Here is a 27514-nt window from a genome sequence, read left to right as displayed (position 1 = left end):
CGGGTGGTAAAGTGCCTCTAGGTTCAATCCCCAATATCCAAAAAGAATTAAAAAAAAAAAAAGAAAAAGCAGTAAGCTTTAAGAAAACATTTTTATTTAAAAAAATTATGAGTATTGGAATGAATACACAGATAAGGCATTTAAAAAAATTCTTCTGTTTCAGACTGTTTACTGGCTCAGTTCTAGCTCTGTCCTGGTAAAGGCCTCCAGAAACCTCACCTATGAAATCTGGCCTCATGAGAAGGGATTCCGACCATACTGAAGAGAAGCCAGCTGCAGCCGAGCTCTGAAGCGCTCAGCTTCCAGTTCCCGGAAGAAAGCGTCATCGTCATTCTGCGTTATCATGTTCTGTAGTTGCTGAATTTCCTTCTCCATCTTAGATCTCAGCTCCCTCTTTACCTTATGTAATGTCTAAAAGAGAATTCATGTCATCCTTTTACTCCAAACATTTATCCAGCCCTTGTCTATTTTGAGTCTTTGCTCTACCTTCCAGTTCATCAAGCTCCTCCAATAAATTTATAATTTAGCAGCAGCTCTTACAGAGACCTGAATGAGTGAATTTAAACTCACAGGACAAATATCTTGGATGGTAAATGGATTATCTTATTAGTATTCTCTCCATTCCCTAAAAGGTACAATACTGTTTTCTAATTTCTAGAAAATTTCTATCCTGTTAATTATTACCTGAGCCTGGAATTTCTCTCGGGCTTTGAGTTCCTGACGTTCCTGTGATATGGCTTCTGCCAGCAATGAAAACTGTTTATAGGGAAGAAAAAGAAATACTAATGTTTTCAGTCCAAATGTAAAAATTCTTACACTAATGTTCACAGGCTTAAAATCTTTTCTTAGAAATGAAAAAAGCAATACAATATACTACAACCAAGCACTAGCTTATTTTATCTTAAATTTGTCTTGGAAATAAGAGTCATTGTAATCTATACAGTCCTGCAAAGTTCTGAGTTAACAAACAGAGGTTTATTGTCTGTATACTAAGCCAATTTTGACACAGGTGGTCAAGATCCAACACATTCTAATGAGCCCACCTGGTCCTTATAGTAGTTCTCCATCGAGTCCAGTTCATTCTGATGCTGTCTCTTTTCTTCGTCTCTTTTTTCTTTGGCATAGTTTCTCAGGTCTTGTAATCTTTGTTTCTGAATTTGTAAACCTTCCTCAAACAGCTTCTTAAATATCTGTCATTTAATGAAAAAGATAAATTTAAGCTGAACTTCATGATCGTTTTGCCCAATACCAATAGTATTTTTTTTACAGATTCTTAAAAACGGCAGGCTTTATTAGTATATTATTCATGTATCATAAACTAACCTTCTTAAAAATGTATACTTCGGTAGCTTTGAATAATTCAGAATTGTGCCATTGTTACCACTAATTTCAGAACATTTTTGCTCCAAAAAGAAACCCCATGTCTGTTGGCAGTCACTCCCTATATCCCCCTCCTTTTAGCTAGCACCATTAATCTACTTTCTATATATGGATTTGCCTGTTCTGGACACTTCTTTCACTTAGCATGTTTCCAAGTTTTATCTACATTACAGTATATATCAGTACTTCATTCCTTTTTATTGTTAAATATTCTACGTGAATTTATATTTTAATTTTATTTACATTTAATTATTATTTTGTTCATCCATACTAGTTGTTTCCCCCTTTTGACATTGGAAATAATGCTGCTATGAATATGTGTGTACATCCATACCTAAGGATAAAATTACTGGGTAACATTAACTCTTTATGGTCCTCTGGAGGAACTGCTAAGTTGTTTTCCCAAGCAGCACACCACTTTACAATCTCATTATCCCTGCTTGGGAGTTCCAGCTTCTCATCCTTAACTGACTTTTGTCTTTTGTATTCCCATTCTTGTGCATGTCAGTGATATATTGTAGTTTTGATGTGTATTTGATTAATAATGTTCAGCATTTTCTTACTTATCACAGAGATCCTTTACTGCTCGCTTCCAGAAACGAATTCTCAAGCAGCCATGTGTATAAGGCAGGAACTCCAGAGCAAAACATGCTGCACTTCTGTGCAACACTTACATGAGGTGGTTGGCATTTAGGGAGCCATGGAAAAGAAATCTGTTCAGCAGGTTTGATACGCTACTTATTCTTTTTTTTTTTTTCTTTTGGTACTAGGATTGAACCAGGGACATTTCACCACTGAGCTATATCCCCAGCCCTTTTTATTTTTCATTTTGAGACAGGGTCTTGCTAAAGTTGGCTTTGAACTTGTGATCTTCCTGCCTCTGCCTCCTGAGTCACTGGAATTATAGGCATGTGCCACTTGGCTCGGATTTCAGATTTAAACTGAGGCAAGACTTATGACAAAGAAAGTAGTCCTAAAATGTAAGACATAATTTACCTTCTTAACAGGGCTGGGCAGAAAGAACACACTTACCATTTCTTCCCGGGTTCTCATTCTCATCATTTTTGCGTGCAACTGAACTCTATAATCATCATAATATTTTCGGGCACGAATAATTTGCTGACGATTTTCTTTTATTTTTGATTGGGTCAACCTCTGTCTATAAATGCAGTCCTTGAAGTCTTGCTAGGAAAGGAGAAGAGGATGTAAGGATAAGAGGAAGGCATATACAAGCATCACATCTCCCCCACAGTCCCTGTTCAAGTACAAGATCTTCCCCTTTCTGGTTTATAAGATGTCTTTGAGCAGAAAGGCAGCCATGCAGGGACAGTGGCCCTGCATCCTGCACAGAGTGTGAAAGACCATCAGTTCCCAGAAACCCTCATCCTTTGCAGCTTCATCACCTTGATCTGAAGAGCAGCACTGGCAAGTCCCGACAGTGCAGAGAGCAGCCAGGACCTGAGCACCTCCCAAATTTGAGGGTTTCATCTCCCCATTCTACTAGCGATCACTAAGTCACAGCCAATGCCTACTTAATAAGAACAAGAAAATGGCGCTCTGAACTTTTAAGCTTGAGTTGTCAAGAATATTTAATTAGGACAATATCAAAACAATGAGGATGAAATGAGGTCCTGTATCCAAAGCCTCCAACTCAAATATTCAGATATTGTTTTCACCCATTCAGTGGTAGAGTGCCCCTGGGTTCAATTCCCAGCACTGGGGGGGAAAATTGTGTTTAGCATTTCTATAGCATTTGCCCCTAATCAATTTTGGATAAAGCCCTCGTTGCTTCTGCAGGCAAGTGTTAGAAGAATCTGTACTGCTCAGCTATACAGATAGAAACTAAGTTATACTTATTTCCTTTTAAGTTCAAAATTAGAATGCCCAACTTGTTCTTGACATACCAGTCTCTTGTTATGTTCATATTCTTTCTTGACAAGGGAAGTGAGGATTTCATGCCTTCTCAGGGCTTCTTCTATCTTTAAGGGAAATAACAAGGCAAGTTAACAATGATGTTCAAGTACAAAATCTTCCCCTTTCTGGTTTATATTCCTACACTTCAAACTGTTGGTAACTTACTTCATCCTGGAGTTTCTTCTTTGATCGACTGTCCCTGTGTGCCTCTTTATTGAGCTGTTCAACATGTGCAATTTGTTGTTTCCACATTTTGCTTAGTGTTGGGCCAGAAACATAGAGAAATGGAAACTGCTCCAGCATAAGGGGCAAGAGACTGTGTTCATTTACTTTCACTGTAAGGACAAATAAGATGCTCTTAATTTGGGAAACTTGCCAATAAGAACTCTTACCCCATCTTCCTGGTATGCCAAATCTTATCTAATTGATGTGGTGATGATCCTGAAAAAAGCCATTCTAAATGTACTCATCACTTTTGCATTCCTTCTTTGATCCGAGTAAGCCAGCTACCTGTTAGGGATGAAGATAAGCTCAACATTCTTACTGATGATATGCTAGGCCTGAAAGTGCATACTAACTGCTCGGCTGCCTCAGCACCTGTAGGTGGATGCTTCCTATGTGTTAAAAGATTCGTCAGCCCTCCTGGTAGGCATGTGCTTAGAAGAAAAACTGTTTAATGGCATGTAGCTGGAAGGCCAGCCATCTTTGGGGAATAGTTGAAAACAGAGGCTGGACAGGCCATCTGTTTGCCTTCGAGCATCCCTTGCATTCTACCAACTTCCCAGAAACAAAAACAAAAAAAGGCAACCAGAGTGAGGCTCAAGCTGGAGCTGTAAGTGGTAGCCCCAGCTTTCTCTTGGTGCAAATATATAGGCTTCCCTAAGGCAATTCTTTGGAGTTTTTAGCTCTCTTTACAGAAAACCAGCCATATGGCAGTGATAAAGAAGGAACTTTCTGCTGCTAACTGGTGGATGTTAGTTTGCAAAGCTATCCTTGGAATGCAGTGCATACTTTCAAAGTTGGCCAGTTTTTCATAAAGTACAATTCTGTGGTTCTTACTTGGAGCTGCTTTATTTGGCCTGTGGAAGCCACCTCTTGAACTCTGAGTTGTGGATTTTCTGGAGTAAATCTTCCAGGGCTGACTATGTTTGGGAGTTCTTGTATGAATGACTTCTCTGTATATTTTTCCCTTCAAAGCAGATATGGAACAGAATGGAAGTAAGTAAAACTCTTTCATACATCATCTTAAACATTTTATACTGACAAAATAGCTAACCAATCCCTTGACAAATCACCTTACTTCTAAATCTCTAAAAATCTAACTAATGTTCATTTATTCTAAGGTAAAGACATCTTTTGGCCATTGGTGTCCCTTGGAATTTTTCAAATTTTCAGTCACCTTGTCCCACACTCTAAATACACCTAGTATTAATGCTGTGATATGCTTGTTTCTTTCAGAACTTTTCCCACATAGATTAAAAAAATTCCCAAGCAACTATGCATTAGGTTTAGTTGTGACCACATTGTACTTCATAACCCATTTTGTTCAGTAACATTTAATAAAAGCATTTCCCCATGCTTTTATTTAGTTTCTATAGTCAAGCTTTTGAAAAGCATTAAACATGCTTTGGGTTTCTCATACTCAATATAGCAACTTGGCTTCTGTCTTCTGTTATTCCCCGTTAACTTGATCAGCTTATGCAATTTTTTAACCCCCTGGTGAACTGGAAAGTAGAAACTCATAAAAACTGATACAAGTTTTAGGCAGAAGGGAAAACACTAGCTTTCTCTGGTATCATGTCTTGCTGTACCTTAGCAACCTGACTATGAGTAAGGAAAAAAATCCTACATTATGAAATTATGAAATGAAATCCTGTCTTTTCCTAAATAGCTATTGATTAAGGCCCTGTTGGGTCTTTTTTTTTTTTTCCTTAAAAAAAAAAAAAAAAAAAAACTCTGTACTTCCCACTGATCTGACCAAATGCATTTATTATAGTGGAGACTTTTACCCACTGTTTCCTCCTCCTCCTCCTCATTTATCCTTTGAGATCCAATATTGTCTTGAATTTTATTTCTTCTTAGCTCCCTTTCAAATGCTTCAGTTAATGCCTAAATGGGGAAAGGTTATATAATATTATAGTTGTTAAAAAACATACATGTGAGTGCTGGGGCTGTAGCTCAGTTGGTAGAGTGCTTGCCTCGCATGCACAAAGCCCTGAGTTCAATCCCCAGCACCACAAAAACAAACAAAACAAAACAAAACAAAACAAAAAAACTCACATATATATGTAGGGGAAAAATTCATCTAGGAACCTTTCAAGCCAAAAATATCAAGCTCATTCTCTTCCACCTTTTTATAAACAGTTCCTCTCAGGATCTATACACGTTGTTTTAAAAGATATGTAATTGGGACATAAAATGAAATTTTACATAATGCGTTTTTTTCTCACAGGTTTTATAATTATTTTGATACTCCCCTAAATGGAAGTTACATGATGAATTACATACTGATTATAACTACTGTAAGACATTTGAATTAATTTTAGTTTTCACTATTATAAATACTACAGCTGGGCACTGAGGCAAATGCCTGTATACCCAGCTACTCAGGAGGCTGAGGTAGAAGGAACCCAAGTTCAAGACCAGTCTAGGCAACTTATTGAGCCCCTCTCTCAAAACAAAAAATAAAAAGGGCTGGGAATGTGGTTCAGGGGTAGAGGGCTACTGGGTTCAGTCCCCAGTACCACAAAAAGAAAAGTTATTTAAGCTGGTTGTTGTGGTATATGCCTGTAATTCCAGCTACTCAGGAGGTTGAGACCAGGAGGACTGGGCAACTTAGTGAGACCCTGTCTCAAAATAAAATTAAAAAGGGCTCAGCAGTACAGCATTTCCCTCATTTATGTGAGGTCCTGGGTTTAATCACTAGTACTGCCAAAAAAAGAAAAGGGGGTGGGGAGATTATGAAACCTACTAAAGCAAACAACTAAGTGTCCTACATTTATGCAACATTTCAAAATCCCTTTACCACAGCAGAAAGTCCTCCTCAGCAATCATCATCATACCAGTCTCCTTGTTGGAGGCCAACCATCTCCTCCAATGGATACTCAATGGCCCATCATGTAATTCAAATGATCTATCGTGTGTAATCCACCTCAAATTCCCCTTATATCTTAAGTTCTCTCTGAAAATACCAACTCATACTGATCTCTTCCTTAATCCACTGGAACAATGAGCTAACATTCTTGAGAATTTCATGATTTATGCTCCTTAAGAGGGACATAGACCATATCACATAATTCTCTATCATCCACTCAACTCAAAACATATTAAGTGCATTTTAAACCTTTAATCAACAGCATGCTAATTTAATCCATGATAGCAAGGATAAATGGCATTGTCTCCTACCCAACAACAGTCAAGGAATGGAGAAGTACCTTTGCTTGGAAATGGCGGATATCTGTTTCTTTTGGCTTACGCTGCCGCCTTCTCTCTATCTGGAACTGTTTGTGTTTGTTAACTGGAGATGGAGAAAGCGAATGGGATCTGTAAGGTGGCTTTTTGTGCTTGGGAAATCCTGCAACACAGAAAGGCCATTTACCATTAGTTCCTGACAGCCAGAATGTTAAACTGGAAACCAATTAGTTGGTTCTCACCAAATCCAAAGAGAAGGAGAAGTAAGTGTGCTAAATGTATTATAACTAATTCATATTTGTATACTTAGTCATACCAAGTAAACAGACAAATGAATACAAATGTGAACCGTCTCAAGCATTTACTTATATATTCAATTTTGGATTGAATTCAATATTGGATTCAATATGAATTTATATGCATAAAGTTCCTTGGCTGGCAATGGGGGGAGAATCTAGATAGAGAAAAGATAAATTATCTGGGCCATGTTCTGCATTCTAGATCCTAAGGAGGAGATGAAAATATATACACATAGCTTATAAATACTTACAAAGTAGAATACTTATAAGCAAAAGTTAACATGGTTAAGTACTGTCTAAGCAGTCCAGATTCTTCCCTAATGAATAAATAGTGACATATATGCTCATACCAATGGGATACATCTGCGAATCTGGTCATACCGCAGCTAAAATGAATTAGCTGGACCTTTAAGTATCAAAATAGATTTCCAAAACAATGTTAACACACAAAAAAAGCAGACTGAAGAATGATATATATAGTATCTATGTAAATTTTTTTAATTTTTGGTTTTTTTGGGGAGTGATGAGGATCAAACCCAGGGCCTCAGGCATGTTAGGCAAGAGCTCTACACTGAGCTGTATTTCCAGCCCTATGTAAAATTTTAAAAGAACATAAAACAATAGTATGTTTAGATAAGTAATATATAAACAGTCAAAAGTATGAAAATAGTCATAAACCCAGCCTAGTGGCACACCCCTGCAATCCCCAAGCTAAGGCAGGAGGAATGCAAGTTCAAGGCCAGCCTTGGCAACTTAGTGAGACCGTGTCTCAAAATAAAAAAGAAGGTTTGGCATGTAGCTCAATGATACAGTGTCCCTGGGTTCAATCCCTGGTACCCAAAAAAAAAAAAAAAGTATTATTTTTTTTATCCTTTTGCATATTTCTGAAATTTTTCAAATGAGAAAGTCATTAAAAACACACAGAACGACCTAAGTAGTTCACATGGACACCACCATTCTAGGTCCCTCTGGGTTTGTACCTGGCCTTAGCTTCTTTGGCTCATATTCCATGATGCTGTCACTATGTTGAGAAAGTGTCTCCTCATTTCCATTCTCCATCTCTTTGTTTATAATATCTTCTTCATAGACAGTCTTTTCTTTAATTCGATCACCCAGAGCACTTTTTAACATCTATTGAGAAAATTATTTTCAACATCTTTCATTGATTTCAACAGAATATAAATTAGTAGAAGTAGACAGCAGACTTTTAAAGTTTCCTCTGATAGTTACTAATAATAAGTTTTCAGATGCTTATGCATCTTTAGCTTTTAAAGGCTGGATATTGATGCTACCAGCTACTCAGTTTCAATAAGCTTAACAGTAAATCAAGTAGGGATTTAATTAATTCAATGTTGTCTCACTGCATTTTGTGGCAATCAGTGATCCATCCAATTTTATATCAGATCCATCTTTAATAACAAAGGGAAACTAAAGATAAATGGTTTAACATTAACTTGTTTATTAAATGATTTAGTTTTCATCAGAAGTCAACATAATTTGGACAAATCTGTGTCATACTTGGTTATATCAAGAAAGGTTAAGAGATCATTATTCATGTCTTACCTGTTTGACTTCTAGAACATTTTCACAGTAACTAAGACTCAACTTATTTTCCAATACCTAAGCTTAGTTTTCAACTTCAACTGGGAGACACTGAAATGCTCACTACCCATAGTAATTATACATTAAAAAACAAAACTTGCCCAATCTAGCTCACAGAGCCGTTGAGAGAGTTTCTCTGACACTGCATGTAGTTCTTGTTCTGTTAACCTCTTTCTTGACCTCTGCGGGGAAGGTGAATCCCATGATGAGACTGCAGCTCTGTTTTCACTTCTGTAACGAAAGTGACCATGTAACATATAAGTTAGCCACGTATACTTTATTTGGTTCAAAATAACCATGTATTATATACTTTAATACATATTTCATACTGGTTTCCACAGCTAAATTTGTAGAGTGTACCCTTCACTTTTCACACTTATAAACATGTAAGCCTGGAGTAGTATTACCTTTTTCCTTTGGGAATCTTCCTTGTTCTGGGGCTGGGGACCCGAGTTGGATAGGCTTCCTGTCCACTATCGTCAGGCAACTTGGAAGTTAAGATAACTCTATCATCTGGTTCCTATTAACACAGAACAAAGTTAATTTGAAAAAGCTACAAAGACGACAGGCAAAATCCTTTTGATGGTGGGATGCATTAAACCTGTGGCACCAAAGCTAGATTCTTCAATTTCCTTTATTTTTAAATGCATTTGTCAAAATACCATATTGATACTCAATGTTAAAGGACTGGAGCATGTCTATCATTTCTACTCAGAGAAAAAGTGTGGCTTAGAATGCCATTCTAATATAAAGCCAGGTGAGGCGTTCTCAAACATGAAATTTCAGGGATAATGCCTACAACTAGACAATTACAAATGATCAAATCACAAATTTTTATCTCTTCTATTGAAGAATCAATCAACTAAAACTGTCTAAAATTGAAACACTTTTAAACAAACCTGAAACTTCCCCAAATATAAATATAGACCCAACACTTTCAATAATATTTTCTTAACCTTAGAGAGAATCTTTTTTGCTTCTATGTTTGGTGCTACAGATTGAACCCAGGGCCCTTGAGCACACTAAGCATACATACTCTACCACTGAACCACACACCCATCTCCTAGAGGGAATCTTAGAAAATTTCTTGTGATAAACATTATTTAGTATTTAATGATATCCTCAATTTCACTTCAGAATCCTTTTCTTCTATTAAATTTAGTACAGTTTAGTAAATAGCAATAATTAATCAAATTTTAAAAACTTTTAAAATGAAATTTAAATGTCCAGCTTAGTGAATTATTTCAAAATGAATACTCCCAATTCACTGCCACCCAAGTGAAGAAACAGAATCACCAATAACGGCATTATACCATCTCAGCAAGACTTCCCCAAAGATAACCATTTCTTTCTCTCTCTCTTTAATGTATCCACCCTCCTATCTGAACAGACACAGAGAATATTTAAAATGATGGTTACCTAATGCTAATGATGTTTATTTCATCTTTGTACCTTTTCTGCACTGTTTGAACTTTTTAATAATGAGAATTGAATGTATCATTGCTTATAAATTTACCCTGGCACATATTTGCCTGTTCTTTCTAGGAAGATATGGGCAGAATATACATATATATATTTTTTTAAAGGGACCGGGTTTCTCCATCCCTTCCCTAAGAAAAAAATAAAAGCCAACAGGCCAAGATAATAACAGGGGTTCATGCTGACAATGGAAATATGGATGAATAGATCCCCCCCCCGCCCCGCCCTTTAAAGCAGTAGTTGGGATTGAACCTAGGGTTGCTCTACCATTGAGAATGTTTCAGGCCTTTTTATTTTTGAGATAGAGTCTCACTAAATCACACAGGCTGGCTTCAAACTTGCCAAGCTCAGCTTCCTGAAGAGCTGGGGTTATAGGCATGCACCACTGTGCCCAGTGGCAATTTGCTTTGTCACATTTTCCAATATTTCAAACATTTTTAAGCATTTAATTGGGGATATACAACATGTGTTCTGAAGTCAGAATGCTTGAGTTTAAATCCTGCCTCTAATAATTGTTGTGTAAACTCAGACAAGATATGGACCTCTCTACATCAGTTTCCATAGAAAATATAGTGATTTCTCCAGAAATGTTTGGAAGAATAAATTATCCAACACCTGTAAAGTACCCAAAACTGTGCCTGGGAAAAAACATTCCATATATGTTGTTTCTTATTTCCCTTTTTATACACTTATTTTATCCCAACCTTCCTATAACAAGAACATGCAGGGGTATGTAGAAGCAAATTTTAAGAAGTACAATGCTTTGGTCAGTGCAATATACTTGACTTATTCTAACAAGAGACCTCTAAATAGATAGGCTTCTGGTGTTGGAGATGGAGCTCAGTGGTAGAAGAGCACTTGCCTAGCAAAAGAAAGGCCCTTGGTTTGATACCCAGTACAATAAGTAAATGAATTTTTAAAAATATGGGCTTTCTAACCAAATGCAAGCAAATTTTTCCACTTACAGAAAATGCTGTGTGCTCTCCAGATGAATTCCCAGCAGGGGAGAAGTGACTTGCACGCAGGTATTCTTTTCCTATAGGGCAGGGTGCTCGAGGTTCTGAAGGGTGGTAGGGTGGATGTAAAGGAATAGCTGCTCGGATGGGCTCCCCTAGCTTTCTAGCGCTTGGAACCATACTCACAGAAGGGGTTTCCACTAGTAGGACAAATTAAAGTGGATCTACGATGAAATTCTAAGACATAAATCATTTTACATACACCTACACCTATATAAAATACATTCACATACACTAATCTTTTTAACTTGATTAAAAATAAAAAATACAAAACATAATTAAAGCAGTGATACATCCTTAGCCAACAAGTAGAAATCTAATTAAATCAGAATGAATGTAACCTTAATATTATATAGTATAAAAATGGACCCTGAAAGTTATTTAAAAATAATGAGCTGGGCAAAGTGATACACACATGTAATTCCAGCGACTTGGGAGGTTGAGGCAAGAGGTTCACAAGTTTGAGGCCAGCCTCAGCAACTTAGTGAGACCCTGTCTCAAAAAATAAAGGGTGGGGATATAGCTCGGTGGTAAAGTGCTCCTGGGTTCAATCCCCAAAGAAATAAAAATAATGAAAACTGGAAGCAACCAATGTTTAACGAATGGCTATGTAAACTTATGGTTCATTCACATGTTAGAAAACCAGCTGGCCATTAACAATGATTTTATGTAATACTACCATATAAAAATTCTGTAATAGGAATATTTTTCAAGTACTATATTTTGTTATTCAGTTATAAGTTGAAGACCATCAACTGTATATATATATACATATACAAATGTATCAGACTGTATTATCCTTAAAAGAAAAACAAAAAAACCCCAAATATTTTGAGAGAAGATGACTTAGATAATAAAACAGTGGAAGAAAAAATATGTGGTGGGGCTGGGGTTGTAGCTCAGAGGTAGAGTGTGCTTGCCTCGCATGCCTGAGGCCCTGGGTTCAATCTTCAGCACCACATTAAAGAAATAAATAAAAATAAAGATACTAAAAATAAAAAAGCACCTTTGCCTTAAAAAAAAAAAAGAAAAAATGTGTGGCCAAAGACCATATTAAGCAGAAATTAGAGCTCAGAATTAAGAAAAAACAATTACAAATAAGATCATGTAAAACCAAAAAGATTCTTATATAGTGCAACTAAGTAAAAAGACCATTAGCAAATGTCCTGGGCAATGACTGTGTCAACCCAGGAATAGACTAAAGAACGAACAACACATTACGACTCACTATCTTCAACAAAGGATGTCCTATCCTTAAACAGAAAACTAGACGAGGGAGGGTTTAACATATCTTCATGTAGTTTTGCAATTGGTGAGGGTGACATTTTTTTAGACTGCTTGTGGACAGGACTTTGAGCACCTAGGAAAGAAAAATAAAGGTAAATTTTTTATCTATCAAAATGTTTGCTAAAAATTATACTAAATGCCAAGAGGAATGTTGAAAGATACCGATTATTTTTAATAACTAACATATTAAAAGGCAGTTCTATAGTCCAGAATCACTTTTACGACTTGAAAACAAGGTTTTACTCAATGTTTCATTACTCTGCTTCAGAAAAATAGGTGCTAGAGTTGTAGAAATGCTGATTGTTATATGGGCATTTCTAGATATAAAGATGTTAAATGAATTAGGGTTTGTGGCTAGTACCATAATCAAAGAGTTACAGTTCAGAAATTAAAATCTAAATTAGATGCCTGTGAATGTGACAGTTGTCTGACATCTTAATTTAATGATAAAAGGAAGTTGCCATAAGCCCTTTCATCAAATCAATCCCAAATACCTTTGCTAGCTTCCTTCTCGACCTTTTCTCCTTTGCCTTAAAAACGTTAAATCAAATTCCACTCTCTACAATTTGAAAACAAGTATAGATTGAGTATCCTTTATCCAAAATGCTTGGCATCAGAAGTGTTTTGGATTTCGGAATATTTGCACATACAGAATAAGATCTTAGGGATGGGCCCCAACTCATTTATGTTTCATGTACACAGCCCAAGGTAATTTTATACACTATTTCTAGTGTTTCCTGAATTTTGACTATGATCTGTTATATGAGGTCATGTGTAGAATTTTCCACTGGTGATATCAAGTCAGTGGCTCACAGAGTTTAAGATTTTGCAGTCTTTCAGAGTTCTGGATTAGAGATGCTTGAATAGTAAATCATCTTTTACTGTTGTACTTAGTTTACATGGCACTTAATATCAGAGGACCCATTTCTAAAATCACCATCCCCTCCACTGTGAATCTATCTGACTTCCTTCAAGTAACGTTCTTGAAATAACTATACACTTTGCCTGTGATTTCAGACAACTATTCATATTTAGTGCATAATGGTGCTAAAAGTCCTTTACTTTGCCTCTCTCAATGACAAACTCATGTCTTTGGTCTACTGTGATGTTCAGACTTGGGTTTTTGAACATAATTTCTTAGGAGTGCAGCATCCATTCCTTGGAATTAAGAGTATTAGTGCTATAGGGACTTTAATGTTGGTTTAGTCCAATTCTCTTATTTCAAATTTGAAGAAATGGGGCTCAGAAAAGATAAGAACCTTGTCCAAAGTCACACAGCCAGTAGCAGAGTCTGGATGAGAAAGCAGACCACCTGATTCCCAATTCAAAGTACTAATTATGGGGTAGCATTCTTGTCTTTCTATTCAAAAAATACTTATTTGGGATGGGTGTTTTCCTAAGTTTTGAAAAATTATGATGAACAAGAATAATCTTACTGTATATTTTTATGTATCAGCAGTTTTCACAGGTAGAATGTAAGTTCCATGAAGGCAGGGATTTGTGCCTGTTTTGTTCCCAACTCTCTCACCACTGCGTGGTATAGGAAAAGCACCAAATAAGTATTTGCTGAATGACTATGATGTGGCCACTTTCCCAGGAATTCACAGTTTACACAACAAGCTATAAGTTACCAAGCAATGTGGGAATGGTGTTATAGAAAGGAAGAGAGAACGCAGAGTTGACAGCCTGAGGCAGGTAGGGGAGGCTGGGCTATGGAGAGTGAGTTTGTCAGGAATAGGAAGAAAGAGCACCCCAGTGGATGAACAATATATGTCAAAGATGAACATGGCATGCAAGGTGGGTAGGATCGTCACAGGGCCTGAAACTGGGAATGAGAGATATTACACACAGTTCTACTGTGTGTAAGCAGATTACTGGAAATACGGCCTAAAGCCTGGGAGGAAATTTGCTATTGGGAGTATGAACTTATTAGTTGAAATGATGAAAACTGTCCAATTTGGGAAACTATAATTGAAAGGTACTCCAGAATTTTGACAAGACTGTAAAGATACATCCACAATTCTCTTCTCGGGATATCAGGTCCCACAAAGTACATGACAACCTTGCACCCATAGATTTGCCTTGATCTTATGTGCCTCTGTGCTTTTACTTGCCTATGATTTCAGACTACTATTCATATTTAGTGCATAATGGTGCTATTCTGGAATTTCAATGCTGAGGTTCAATTAGGACTCTATTCTTCTAATATTAAAGAGCATACTCTTCGTATTGTTATAACAACATACTGAATAATAACTGATATTAACTACTCACCATTACTTCTTAGAGAAAAGGTGTGTGCTGTGTCTCCGAGTCTAATTATTTCACCAGTGGATTCTGCTTCATCTTCATCCCAAGAGGGTCCCAAAGCCTCAGGTGAGGAGGAGCTCCTAGAAAGAAATTCTCACTCACTCAGGGCCCAGCCTGACCATAGAGGACCCTTCCTGCTTCCAACATCCAGCCTGCAGGTATTCAGATTGCTCATTTGCTAGGTGCAAAAAAATTGAAAAAAACCAGAGCCGGGGAAGTAACTCAGCAGTAAGGTACTTGCTGCATGCCTGCAGCCTGAGATGTACAAAACAAATGATAGTGCATGATCTTCCTCTTAATGCTTATCAATCCTTGCTGCTAGTTTTGTATTGATAGATATATAATGAAAAAAACTGTGTATAAAGTGTCAAGGATGAAATGGACAGAATACATACAGAGAACAGCTAACACTGGTGAATCTAAGGGTGCAGGAATGGAGGGGAGTCTGGTAGGGCATTAATTTTGCACTAAATATCTTTGAATTGTCTCACTTTTGCAATTGTTTTATTTTAAAAAATATAATGATAAATAAAGTCAAGAATTTCACCTTATGATGGGTCTCCTTTGAGACATTTTTTCACAATGTACTTTACCTAAAAAAAAGGTATTTGCCAGCCAGGTGTGGTGGTACACACCTAAGATCCCAGTGTCTGGGGAGGTTGAGGCAGGAGAATCGTGAGTTCAAAACCAACCTCAGCAAAAGCAAGATACTAAGCAGCTCAGTGAGATCCTGTCTCTAAATAAAATACAAAACAGGGCTGCGAATGTGGCTCAGTGGTTCAGTGCCCCTAAGTTCAATCCCTGGTACCCCTCCAAAAAAAGATATTGCCTGTGTTTTTCAAACCATGACATACTCCATAAAAAAATCAAAATTTAAATATTTAAAAGAAAATCACAGGGGCTGAGGCTGTGGTTCAGCGGTAGAACGCTTGCCTAACATGTGCAAGGCCCTGGGTTCAATCCTCAGCACCACAAAAATAAATAAATAAAGGGAAAAAAAAATAAAAGAAAATCACAATATTATGTTCAAGTTTTAGTTAGCAAGGAGTACAATCAAATCTGTAACAACAATATATTTTGTCCATGAAAGTAGCATAAATTTTAAAACTGATATTGGTCAATGAAAATGGCTCATGAAGTACCTGCTCTTTCATGCTTCTGGTGGATGTAAATTAGTCATGGCCTCCTTGAAAAACTTGGCAACTTTTATTAATAGCCTTAAAACATTCATACTCTTTTACCCTGAATTTAGCCTAAAGACATGAGAGAAAGGGAGAATAAAAAAAGGCTCCCCTCCCAGGGTCACTCTACCCCTAAACTCTGTCACCAGCCCTTTTTATTTTGAGATAGGGTCTTGCGAAGTTGCCCAGGCTGGCCTCAAATTTACAATCTTCTTGCCTGGCTTGCTTTTTAAGAATTTTGTCGTCACCGTCGTCGTCATCATCATCATCATCACCATCACAAACCTCCACATTATAAGATCAGGGTAGTAAATTATGTTATAACTACATGAATGATGATACATAGTCATTATAATCCCAGGTATTCAAGAGCCTGAAGCAGGAAGATAACAAATTCAGGGCTATCCTAGGCAACTTAGCAAGAACCTATCCCAAAATAAGAAAAAGCAAAAGCTAGTGATGTAGCTCAGTGGTAAAACACTTGCTCAGCATGCATGAAGCCCTGGGCTCAAGGGTTCGTGCTAAATAAAGTAAAATAAAATTAAAACTTACTGCAGGGCAGAGGGTGTATGTAGCTTAGTAGTGGTATGCTGGTCTAGCATGCACTATTGTCCTGGGTTCAATACTAAAAACTAGAAAAAAAATATTATAGATAGTTTGACAACTTGGGAAAAGATTGGATGTGTTAAATAAAGATAATGCCTGCATACAGTATGACTTCATCCAAAAAAAAAGTATAAAGGACTAAAATATAACAAAATGTTAACAGCAATATTTAGTTTTACATGACAAATTTCATCTTTTTTCTTGCTGTTAAAGAATTTCTCTAGGGCTGGGGTTGTGGCTCAGTGGTGGAGCACTTGCCTAGCACGTGCAAGGCCCTGGGTTTGATCCTCAGCACCACATAAAAATAAATAAAGATATTGTGTTCAGCTACAACTAAACACACACACACACACACACACATATATATAAAAGAATTTCTCTGTACTTTGCAAGTTTACTCAAAGGAGGATGGAACAAGGAAAAAATGATGATCCTTTCATGATCAAGGGACAAATGAAAAATGAGTAGGTAATTAAGATGGAGAATTAGTATTACATGTAGCTCATGTTCATAAAACTCCCTCAAAAAGGTATAAAATAGAAGAAGTTAGTAAAAATGTTCACATTAGCTTTTTTGGGTACCATTCTGGTATACTGTGTGCAATTTTAATTCTTAGTAGATGAGAAAGCACAATTTGTTTTGATAAAATTCACAGACATTGTGGGCTACCTCCCAAAAGAAACTCTTTTCCATGATGATTTGGACTCCTTAGTGCTTTCTAGCTCTTCCAAAGGTTCTCCTTCATGGGATTCTTTAAAATACTGTTCAGTTTCACCTGTTTAAAACAGATTAAAAACAATAATACCAAAAAAAAAAACCCAAGTTAATACCATTTTTTTTTCTATAAAAGAGGCCAGAAGAGGTAAGTGAGACAACCCCCAACCTATAATGGTAATCTACGCTCCCATGACAGTGAAATTAGAAAGAATCAAATCATTACCTGCAATGAGTTACTCAAGTAACAAAGAAACAAGAAGCTCGTTGCTTTCAAATCAAGGCCTACCGTGTATATTATGATATTTTCTTTTTTAAACAATGTGATAGGTTCACTTATCATTCTTTATACTTCTCCATCTGTAAGGGATGTCTGAGGTAATCAATTAAGATGGCAGGAATAATATGATTCTATTAACCTTTTTCAAGTTCCAAGACAACCATGCCTCATGCAAGAGTCAGAACATATCATGGTTTAGATGAAATTTTTCTTAAGACCACTGACCTTTTTCTCCAACCTAAAATACCCAAGGAATACACGCTTTCACCAGCAGCACTAATTCACTAGGGCTATGATTTTAGGCGTTATGAGGATAAAATCTGATTCAGATTTACCTCTCTGGATATTCCAATGCGTAATTCTAGACATTTCCTGTTCAAACATCCACCTCATTATTTTCTATTTCTGTATTCACCAAGCAACATTTTAATATCATTTGTCAACACTGATGGTGCATATAGTCTGAGCTAGGCTCTGTGCTAAACGTATCTCCTTACTTAATCTTTACAACAAGCTTCATATGAAAAAACAAGTCTAGAGAGTTTCTCAGACAGTGAGGGTTTGCCTTCAAATCCCTCATTCTTCAATGGTAAATGATAATGCTAGCTCAGGTTTCAGAGAGAAGCTGCCCTGCACTGCTGGCATGACTAATGCTAACAAAGACTTCCTTTCCATTTTGTCAACTGGCATTTAAAAAAAATTTTTTTTTTAGTTGTAGATGGACATAATAGCCTATTTTTTAATTTTTTTATATAGTGCTGAGGATCAAACCCAGAGCCTCGTGCTTGCAAGGAAAGTGCTCTACCACTGAGACAACCCCAGCCCTGTCAATTGTCATTTTGAAGAATCTGATCAGCTCCAGATAATAATGCCAATTAAGTATATTTTGGACCTGCATAAGTGAGACTCAAACCTTAGATAACACTGTTCAACTGTCATCCAGGGAGGCCCAACTCAGCAACTCCCACCTATCACAGCTCAGCTCACCACATACTACCAACCTTTCTGGGAGGTAGTATCCTTCAGCCTTTCATTACCACTAGACTCACATGAGAGCACTGTCTTCATCCCTCCATCCCCACTGCTCTATCATCGATGAGGCACTATCTTCCCACTGTTGCTGACTTTATAACAGTTCAAATTAATCTTATTTACTTACAGATAGTTTTCTGTCTCTTAATTTTGCTGCTAAAATGACAAAATGATACAGAGCATCGAAATACCTATTGGTAACCTTGCATTAGGTGAGTTCCACAGGTTAATCACTTTCAATACTCGCCCCCAACTTCCTTCTTTCGTGTCTATTGTATGTATTTAAGGCTGTCTCCCTGACTTAAGTACAAGTTTTTGGTTTTTTTTAAGTCTTTGTTTTTGTTTTGAGAAAAATCAATGACATGCAGCTTTGAATCCTTCCAAAGTACCCAGATTAGCATTTAACACATAACTACACCCAAAAGTTTAGAATTTTAAGAAAAAGAAATTTCCAATGTATACCTTTCAATCTTCCCTTCTGGCTTTTAAATCATTTTAGCAGAAATTGATTAAAGATAGGGAAGTATCTCTAACTAAAAACTTTAAGATTCATTTCAAGTATTAGAATCACAGCACAGGTCTATCCATGATGGCAGAAATTAGAAAAGGTGAGGCAACCCAAATTTTTTATTGTAACTTATATTAGAATTTGTTATTTACTGTGCTGATAATTTTTTGGATAAATTTGTAATATAAGAACGGATAATATATTATTCCATTCATGATCAACAGTATTATTTATTAAAGATGATACAGTCCTTAAGTACTACTGATTAAGTTTAAATAACCATAACACTTTTAGATAAAAATAAGGCAATATTGATATTCATAAAACAAAAACATCACACAATAAATTTTTATAATTTGGGGAACTGGGTTAAAGAGTAAAATAAAAAATATTCAGCCGGGTATGGTGGTGCATGCCTATAATCCCAGCAGCTCAGGAGGTTGAGGAAGGAGGGTCACATGCTCAAAGCCAGACTCAGAGGGGAAAAAAAAAAAAAAAAGAGCTGAGGATGTGACGTAGTGCTCCTGGGCTCTATCCTTGGTACCAAAAAGAAAAAAAAAGTATATTCAGGCTGGTAGTCAGGTGCAGTGATGCATGACTGTAATCCCAGCTACTCAGGAGGCTGAGGCAGGAGGATCACAAATTAGAAGCCAGCCTGGCAACTTAGCAAGAATCTGTCTCAAAAAAAGCAAAGAAAAAAGGAAGGAGAAGAAAAAAAAAGCTGGCCATCATGAAATAACAGTGTTGGTAGAAATGCCCCAGTTCTTCCTGCTAATGCCTTAGTAATATCCAAATTTGTAATATAAAATGGTGATTCTGACGTACGAAATTTTGGAATAAGAAATTTTATGCACTAATAGAACAATAAATAATTCAGGCAGAAATTTAGGTTCCCATTTTAGATTAGCTTTAAAGTTATTTATAAGTAACAATCCAAATTAACAAAGGATTTGATGATACAGTTTCCAATCACCTGAAACAGAAACAATTAGAAATATACAATTAAATTTATCAAGCATATTGTATTGGTGATTCTGCTTCCTAAGAAAAATAACCAAAGAGATAAAAGGCAAAAGGGTATGTAATCCTTCTTGGGATTTCTTTTGCTGGGGTTCAAACCCAAGGCCTCATCCACACTAAGTATGCACTCTACCACCGAGCTCTGACCCCAGCCTCTTCATTCTTTTTTTTTTTTTTTTTTAATATATTTTTTTTAGTTTACATGGATACAGTATTTTTATTTATTTATTTTTATGTGGTGCTGAGGATGAATCCAGTGCCCTACACATTCAAGGAAAGCACTCTACCACTGAGCTATAGCCTCAGCCCAGCCCCTCTATTCTTAAACTTACTTTTCTCATGAGATGTTTCACTGATGTGTTCTGTAAGATACTCCAGCAATCCATCAAATATTTCTAGGAGATTCCTGATAGATTCTTTGTCTCCTTTCACAATATTTTCTCCTGAACACAGAACATAAAGCTATTAAAAATGTTAATAAAAACAATTGAGAGCCTCATAATTGGTTTTAGGTTTTTATTTTGGTACTAGGAATTGAGCCCAAGGGCACTTTACCACTGAGCTACATCCCCAGCCCTTAAAATGTTTAAAAAAAAAAAAAAAAAAAAAAAAAAATTTTTTTTTTTTTTTTAGTTGTAGATGGACATGATACTTTACTTATTTTTATTTGGTGCTGAGGATCAAACCCAGTGCTTCACACATGCAAGGCAAGCGCTATACCATTAAGCTACAATCCCAGCCTCTCCCTTCTGATTTTTTTAGGTTCTTGCTAAATTATCCAGGCTGTCCTCAATCTTGCTATCCTTCTGCCTCAGCCTCCCAGCACTGGGATGGAGAACCATACCTGCCTTGAAAGTCTCATAATCTTGAAATGGATATAACATTGTGAAAGAATATATGGATTATAAACTCAGAAGAAATAAAATTATAAATATTAAAAACATTGATTTTGTACTATTTAATTATATCCAAAAAAATAAATAAATAAAAACAATAGGCTTGGATATAATGTTTAATAATTCAATGGCATATTTCTTCTTTTTTTTCAAGAAGCAAAATAACTGGATTTAAGAAAACATTTTCTGCCAGGTACAGTGATGCATGCTTGTAATCCCAGCCATCCAAGAGGCTGAGGCAGGAGGATCACAAGTCCAAAGCCATCCTCAGCAACTTAGCAAGGTCCTAAGCAACTCAACAAGGTCCTGTCTCTAAATAAAATATATAAAAAGGGGTTGGGGATGTGGCTCAGTGGTTAATTGCCCCTGGGTTCAATCCCTGGTACCCCCCCCCCAAAAAAACCAAACTTCTAATAAGAGTCACACCATAACATAAAGCAGCAAAGCAGAACTTTATTAGGCTGGTGGGAAAAAAATGACAGAATAAAATACTTTCAGATTGTGGGATCCTATTTATTTGGGTTGGTTTGTTCTAAAGGTAATTGCAGTAGAATAATACCAAAACAAATAAACAAAAAATCAATACTTTTTCATTAGGAATTCATGGTTGTTTTCCCCTGTTTACTTCTATTCATATTGTATAGATCAAACCATATTTCTGATTAAAACTGCATCCATGAGGTTTGATCCCCAGCACTGCAAAAAAAGAAAAAACACCCAAAATCTCATCCAGGCTCCCTTTCTAAATCTAAATCTAAAAATCCTCTCCCCTTTTTTGGGGTACTGAGGCTTTAAACCGGGAGTGCTTTACCACTGTGCTACATTCCCAGTACTTTTATTTTTTATTTATTTATTTTTGTGGTGCTGGGGATTGAACCCAGTGCATTGTGTTTGAAAGGCAGGCACTCTATCTACTGAGTTATATCCCCAGCCCCTAGTACTTTTTTTTTTTTTTTTTTTAATTTTTGAAACAGGGTCTTGCTAATTTGCTGAAGCTGGCCTCAAACTTTAGATTCCCCCTTCCTCTTGACTCAGACTCCTGAGTTACAATCACCATGCTTGGCTAAATCCCTTTTTAATCTCGCCTCATCCTCAACTCTCTAGTCTCATCTCCTACCACATTCATATAATATCCAGAAGTCAATTTTGAAACAATTCCTAGCACAGTACTTGGCCCCTAATAGATTATTAACAAATGCTAAGTTGAAATATTGAATAAAAATGGATTGGCAAAGCGTGGATACTTGACATGTTTAATGTCACTTAAAATGGACTCCAGTCAACATCAGGTATGGATGGAATTTGGCCGTTGTGATGCTCTGGTGATCCCTTTGGGATATCATGCCTAGCATTCTCAAGAATTCAAACCAGAATGGGAGAGGCAGAGTAGAAGTTTGACATCTGAGAAAAGCTGGCCACTCTTAACTTATGATACAAAACAAAACTATACCAGAGTTGGAATACTTTATTCTGTTTGAAATAATGAGTGTGAAATCCTGTTTTTAAGCCCTGTGTTTTTCTGGCTTAACATATATATGCATACCCATGGGCATACTCAAGACTTCTCAGTTTCCAGGATGGGGAGCATACTCTGCCAACCCAGCAATTAAGACTGTTGGCCAGAATGCATTGCTTTGTGGTGGAAGAGAAACTACTTTGCACACAACACAAGGAGTCAAAAGCTGCTCTGCAATCTACTGGAGGAGGTAAGCAGTTTGCAATAACTCATGGGTGAGTGCAGTTTGTGAGAGGCAACTTCACAATAAAAAGTTCTATAAACATATGTATGTTTACAATCTTGCTATAGTATATTTCAAAAGTACAAATATCAGAAAATGTCCAACATATTCAGGTGATTTAGTAATTTCAAACTGCAAAGGAACAGGGAAATTCTGGGATCATTTCTTAAAATAATTTATCTCCAAATTGATTTATCCCATTTACTCCCCTAGAATTGAACTCAAATACTAATGACTGTATCTCTGCAAAAATTTGTTCTTGTCAATATTAAGTTGAGAAATGTCAATTTCCTACCCTTATTACCATTTATCTTCTTTAACCAATGTTAAAAAGTACATCAATAGTATACGCCTTCTTTTTGGACTGAAATATAGCTTCAAGTCCCTAAGATTCTCTCTGTTCCTTAGCTTGAAATAATTTACTGGAATAATTCTTATTCACTACTTTCAACAAACATAAGGATTTATAAATATATTTGGTATGCTTATTTTTGGAACACAGCAAAATATCCTTCATTTTATTTTAGAAAAAGTCTTTAAAAAGCAGCTTATATTTTTAAAAGCTTTTGAATATATAATATGGTTCGAAATTCAAAAAATATGAGATATATTGTGAAAATCTGGGTTCCCTTTCTTGTAACCCTGAAGTTCCCCTTGTTGGAAGCAATCATTATTAAAGTTTTTTAAATCTTTTTTTCAAGAGTCTTTCTGACTGCAATCAACAGGATATATCTGCGTATATATTTTCCCCACCCGTTTTAACAAACTGTAGCATACTCTATACAATATAACTACACTGTGTTTTTCTCACAACATACACTGGAGATTGCTTCTCTAAAATGGAATACTTTGTGTGCAAAGAGCATTATCAATCATCTTTTAAACCTATTGCGCAGTTCACTCTCCAGAGCTATTATTATTTATCTAAACAGTCCCTATTAATTGGCATTTAAGTGTTTCTAACTTTTAGCTACTAAAAACATGCAGCATGGGTATGCTTTAATATAACAAAACAAAAAATATACATGAAATACATTTCAAATCCAGATCCATCACAAACTCAGTGTTCAATTCTCCTGAAAAGATTTAATGTATGATTGCCCTAAGTATATCAGTTGTCTTGGTTCAGTCTTAGTTTGTCGGTTCTATAAGGTCCCTCATTTGGTTAATTAAACAATATCTAAGGTTCTACCTAATGTTATTTTACTAAGATGCATAATTATCTAATTAAATATACTAACCTGTTATGTGAGACAAGCTAACTTGCAGATAATCCAAGGCCAATGAATCAATCACTGCTTGTACATTGTGGGCATCATCCTCTTGACTCTTGGGAATAGCTATGAGGTCTGTGGAGCAAAAGTCACATTATTTTGCATCTATGAGGATCCAAGTTTTTATCTATTTGTCTTTGACTAGGCTTTTGAGTAAACCCAAATGCAACAAAACTAAGCTGTGCATTAGCTGGACAGATGGTAGTACAGATAAAATCATAAAGCCTGAATTCTACAAAGTAGTATCTTTTTAGTTGAATATTTATTTTTCAATATTATTTAATTGTTTGATACTATACCCAACATATAAACATGTTCTACATAAGTACCATGTAAAAGAATATGCAGATGAACAGGGAAACTCTGGGATCATTTCTTAAAATGAAGTATCTCCAAATTCAAAGGGATGTGAATAGTTGATAAGGAAGGCAAACATAAGCAGAGACTTGACAAAGAAATGAAAGCAGTAAAGGAATCTATGGATAAGAATTCTGAGCTATTTAACCAAGGTCACAGCAAAATGTGCAAATCACAACTTAAAATATAAATTTACTATCTTCTTAGCGAATTAGGGTCAAAATAAACATCAATTCTTATTTGTAATACTGGTTAAGTAGCAGAATCCAACAAATTTCCAAGTTCTGCTCAATTTTTAAAACTTTGAAGATTTATTTACAGAATCAGTGTGACTTTTACAAGGCATTAATATGATTAGTTTAAATGGGGCTGGCCTTCGAACTGATTTGATCAAGGCTATTATTATGAGAGGGTCCCCTAAAATATTCATTAGCATAAAAATACTACATTTGGATAGAAATAAGATGCAGACAGAGAAAATAAAATTTTATAAATATCAAGGGATTTAACTAAAAGAACTAGAAACTTCTGGCCCAAAATACAGACACAATTAGTACCATTTTTTCAGTGAACTTACCCGGTACTTTTTCTCCCAAAATGGATTGATAAAGAGCAATAAAAACATTAGAATCACAATCTTCAAGTGTGTGTATCCTCAGATGTATGTGACATTTAAAAAGAAGGTTATTGGCAATGGTTACCCACTCTGTTGGGGAAAAAGGAGAAAATAAGTCTTTACTAGCACTAGGAAAAGTCAAGCACAAAATATCAACAATCTCCACAAAACAGATATTAAACTCTACAAAATAAGAAATTTGTTAAAAAATTTCAAAGACCCTCCTAGTTAAGATTTTTGAAAAGATGTATTGGGATGATTTCCAGAGTTTATAATTTCAATTTTTATTGTTGCAACCCCAAATCTTCACTTATTTACTATTAGTTTTTATTTTATAAAAGCCTTAAATAGGTGTTTTTACTTAAAAGGTATAAGTAAACGGATTATCATGTTATTTTAAAAAGTTTGCAAATGACAATCTCAAGTTACTAGAAACTAATTGATGGAGGATGTTTAAAATTCCCAATAGTATTAGTTATGTTTTTACCCAATTATCTTGTGCAAGTCAAGGTCTCTCGGGTGCCCAAAAGGGTGGTGATTAATTTAGGCTGTTAAGAACTGGAATAATGATAATACTAATGCATCTGTTAGGTTTTATTACATTTGATATACATTAAAGAAAATACATGAAATAAATTTTTAAAAAATCCCTAAATTCAGAACTAGCATCGTAAAAATACTGTTGAAGTTCTTTGTGGGCTATACCACATCCGGCCCTCCCCCAGTGTTGGGATTATCAAGGTTAAAGATTTCTCGACTAAAGATAATGTAGAAAGCTTGAAACATTTGTTCACTGAAATTATTGGTGATTAAAGGGAAAGTACTTTAGCATTAGATGCATCTCCGGTAAGTAATGGACGCACGTTTTGGAAGCAAATAAGTCTGTGTATCTTCCATACACCAATTTCCCTCCTCATGCCCATTTCTCAGAGCTGACCAAACCATGACAACCATTTGGTACTGGAGAAAAGGACGAAGCGTCCTAGACAACCAAATCAATTCGCTTTTCAAAAGCGATGCCAAACAAACCCTTAACTCCAGAGGGCACCAAAACAACAACAAAAAATCCTGCTATTTTGCTTTGGCAAAGGCATCGACATATCTTAAAAAATATCACGTCTTTCAAGACCAATATAAATGTAGGTTCGGCCTCAGCGCCCACAATACAAGAGCGGAGAACACACTGACAGTGGCTGGACATTCCAGAGAAATACAAGTCCGAGAAGATCTTTCTGACTGCTGTATAACAGCCAGGATGCGGATGTCCTACCAGCCTCACCACAAGACCCCTCTTTCACAGCCCACGTCGCTGTCCGACTGCCTTGAAGCACAGAAGTAGTAAGGCTGAGACCCTTATCCGGAGAACCCGCGACTGCGACCTTGTGCCATACGGTCACGAGCTTCAGGGGCAGCCCAGACCCAGTATTGGACCGCCAGAAAGTTGGACAGCTTAAGTCCACACACCAGGGATCCAGGCCGAGACTCACCAGCCTCTGAGCCAGACATGTCGCGGAGACGGGTCGCCGCCGGACTCCAAGGCGGGATCGCGGGTGACGGCGTCCCGTTAGGGCCCCACTGCGCAGACCCGGAGCGAACAGAAGGGGGAACGGGCCACATTGCGGGGAAGGAGGGGTGAAGAAGGGAGGGACGTTAAAACGGCTCCTCGCCGCTGATTGGTCATTACAGGAACACTTCCTTTCGCAGCACGCGACTAGGCAGCAGTTTGCGGGCTCTAAGAAACCATTCCCCGCGGGCAAGATCCCGCGAAAGTGTTCTCAGGGAGCCGGGCTGGGCAGGCCAGGTCATCCAGCAGCCCTGGCCCGTCTCCCGGGGGCAATAGAACTGCACTTCCGGTGAGCTCAGTTAGTTTGTGTTCCTCCGCCAACCGAGGAAGTAGTGCGGTCCGCTCACCCCATGGGGCAGTCACGTGACAATATCAGGCTCCGCCTTCTCACCTCAATTTGGTTATGGGCGTGGGGGCTCTTGCGGAGACGTAAACATCACCAAGTGGGGCGAGTGGGTTGGATTGTGCTGGCCTTTTTATAGCCTGGCTAGGCTTAAAAAAGGGCAGACTAGCTCGCTTGAGTGTGGAAAGGCAAGAAAAAGGTGAAGTTAAGAGACTGCAAGATGAGGCAACCCAATGATAGATGGGCTCAGACGTGAAAGGGGCGAAAACCGGGCAACTGTGAGGGAGCGACCGCGGGGGGAGGGGTGAGAACATGGCGGATTCCGGAACGCCGGCGGGCGTTGCGGCCTTTGCGCGGGGGGCGGGGTGATTAGGTCATAGAGCGGCTCCCAGCATTCTTTGCGGTGGAGGAGGCGGTCCAGACTATAAAACCGGCTGCCGGGACTCGCCCGGCACCTCATTCATTTCCACCGGTCTCTGGTCGTTTAGCTCCAGTTGTTGTCATCGCGGTTCCTCCGCCGCTGCCGCCCCCTCAAGGCTTCGTCGTAGCCGAAGCCACTAACAGCGACTCGTCGCTCCCGATTCTCTTCATTTCGTTCCCCGCCAACCGCAACCATTGACGCCATGTCGGGTTATTCGAGTGACCGAGACCGCGGCCGGGATCGAGGGTGAGTGTGGGAACTAACC

At 37.3% G+C, this 27514-nt stretch overlaps 2 protein-coding genes across 5 annotated transcripts in view; one reads left to right on the top strand and one right to left on the bottom strand.

The window, feature by feature from the left end:
- Positions 1-72: 72 nt before the first annotated feature.
- On the bottom strand, positions 73-26768 carry Cep95 (centrosomal protein 95). Of its 3 annotated transcripts, XM_015504826.2 has the most exons (20): positions 26409-26768; positions 24883-25011; positions 23916-24023; positions 20372-20482; positions 17155-17260; positions 14663-14778; positions 12330-12461; positions 11051-11241; positions 9014-9126; positions 8708-8837; positions 7985-8135; positions 6729-6868; positions 5308-5403; positions 4354-4483; positions 3460-3629; positions 3285-3359; positions 2413-2565; positions 1044-1190; positions 685-756; positions 73-411 (listed from the first exon to the last, which is right to left on the bottom strand). In XM_015504826.2, the coding sequence occupies exons 1-20, from the start codon at positions 26536-26538 to the stop codon at positions 235-237; spliced, it is 2577 nt and encodes an 858-aa protein (XP_015360312.1). In that variant the 5' UTR covers positions 26539-26768; the 3' UTR covers positions 73-234. The 3 variants fall into 3 exon arrangements, with proteins under 3 accessions (XP_015360312.1, XP_015360313.1, XP_015360314.1); XM_015504827.2 differs by lacking the exon at positions 5308-5403; XM_015504828.2 differs by lacking the exons at positions 17155-17260; positions 20372-20482; positions 23916-24023; positions 24883-25011; positions 26409-26768 and adding an exon at positions 16432-16511.
- A 421-nt stretch (positions 26769-27189) lies between these two features.
- The window catches only part of Ddx5 (DEAD-box helicase 5), a 6621-nt gene continuing 6296 nt past the window's right edge, over positions 27190-27514 (top strand). For both annotated transcript variants that reach the window (XM_048798167.1, XM_015504829.1), the window contains exon 1: positions 27190-27495. In XM_048798167.1, coding sequence (XP_048654124.1) covers positions 27452-27495 — 44 coding nt within the window. In that variant the 5' untranslated portion in view covers positions 27190-27451. The remainder of the gene's footprint in view (positions 27496-27514) is intronic.

This window comes from Marmota marmota, unplaced genomic scaffold, assembly GCF_001458135.2.
Source record: "Marmota marmota marmota unplaced genomic scaffold, marMar, whole genome shotgun sequence".
Classification (NCBI taxonomy): domain Eukaryota; kingdom Metazoa; phylum Chordata; class Mammalia; order Rodentia; family Sciuridae; genus Marmota; species Marmota marmota.
Note: the sequence above shows the minus strand (reverse complement) of the source record. Positions and strands in the feature narration are given on the sequence as shown.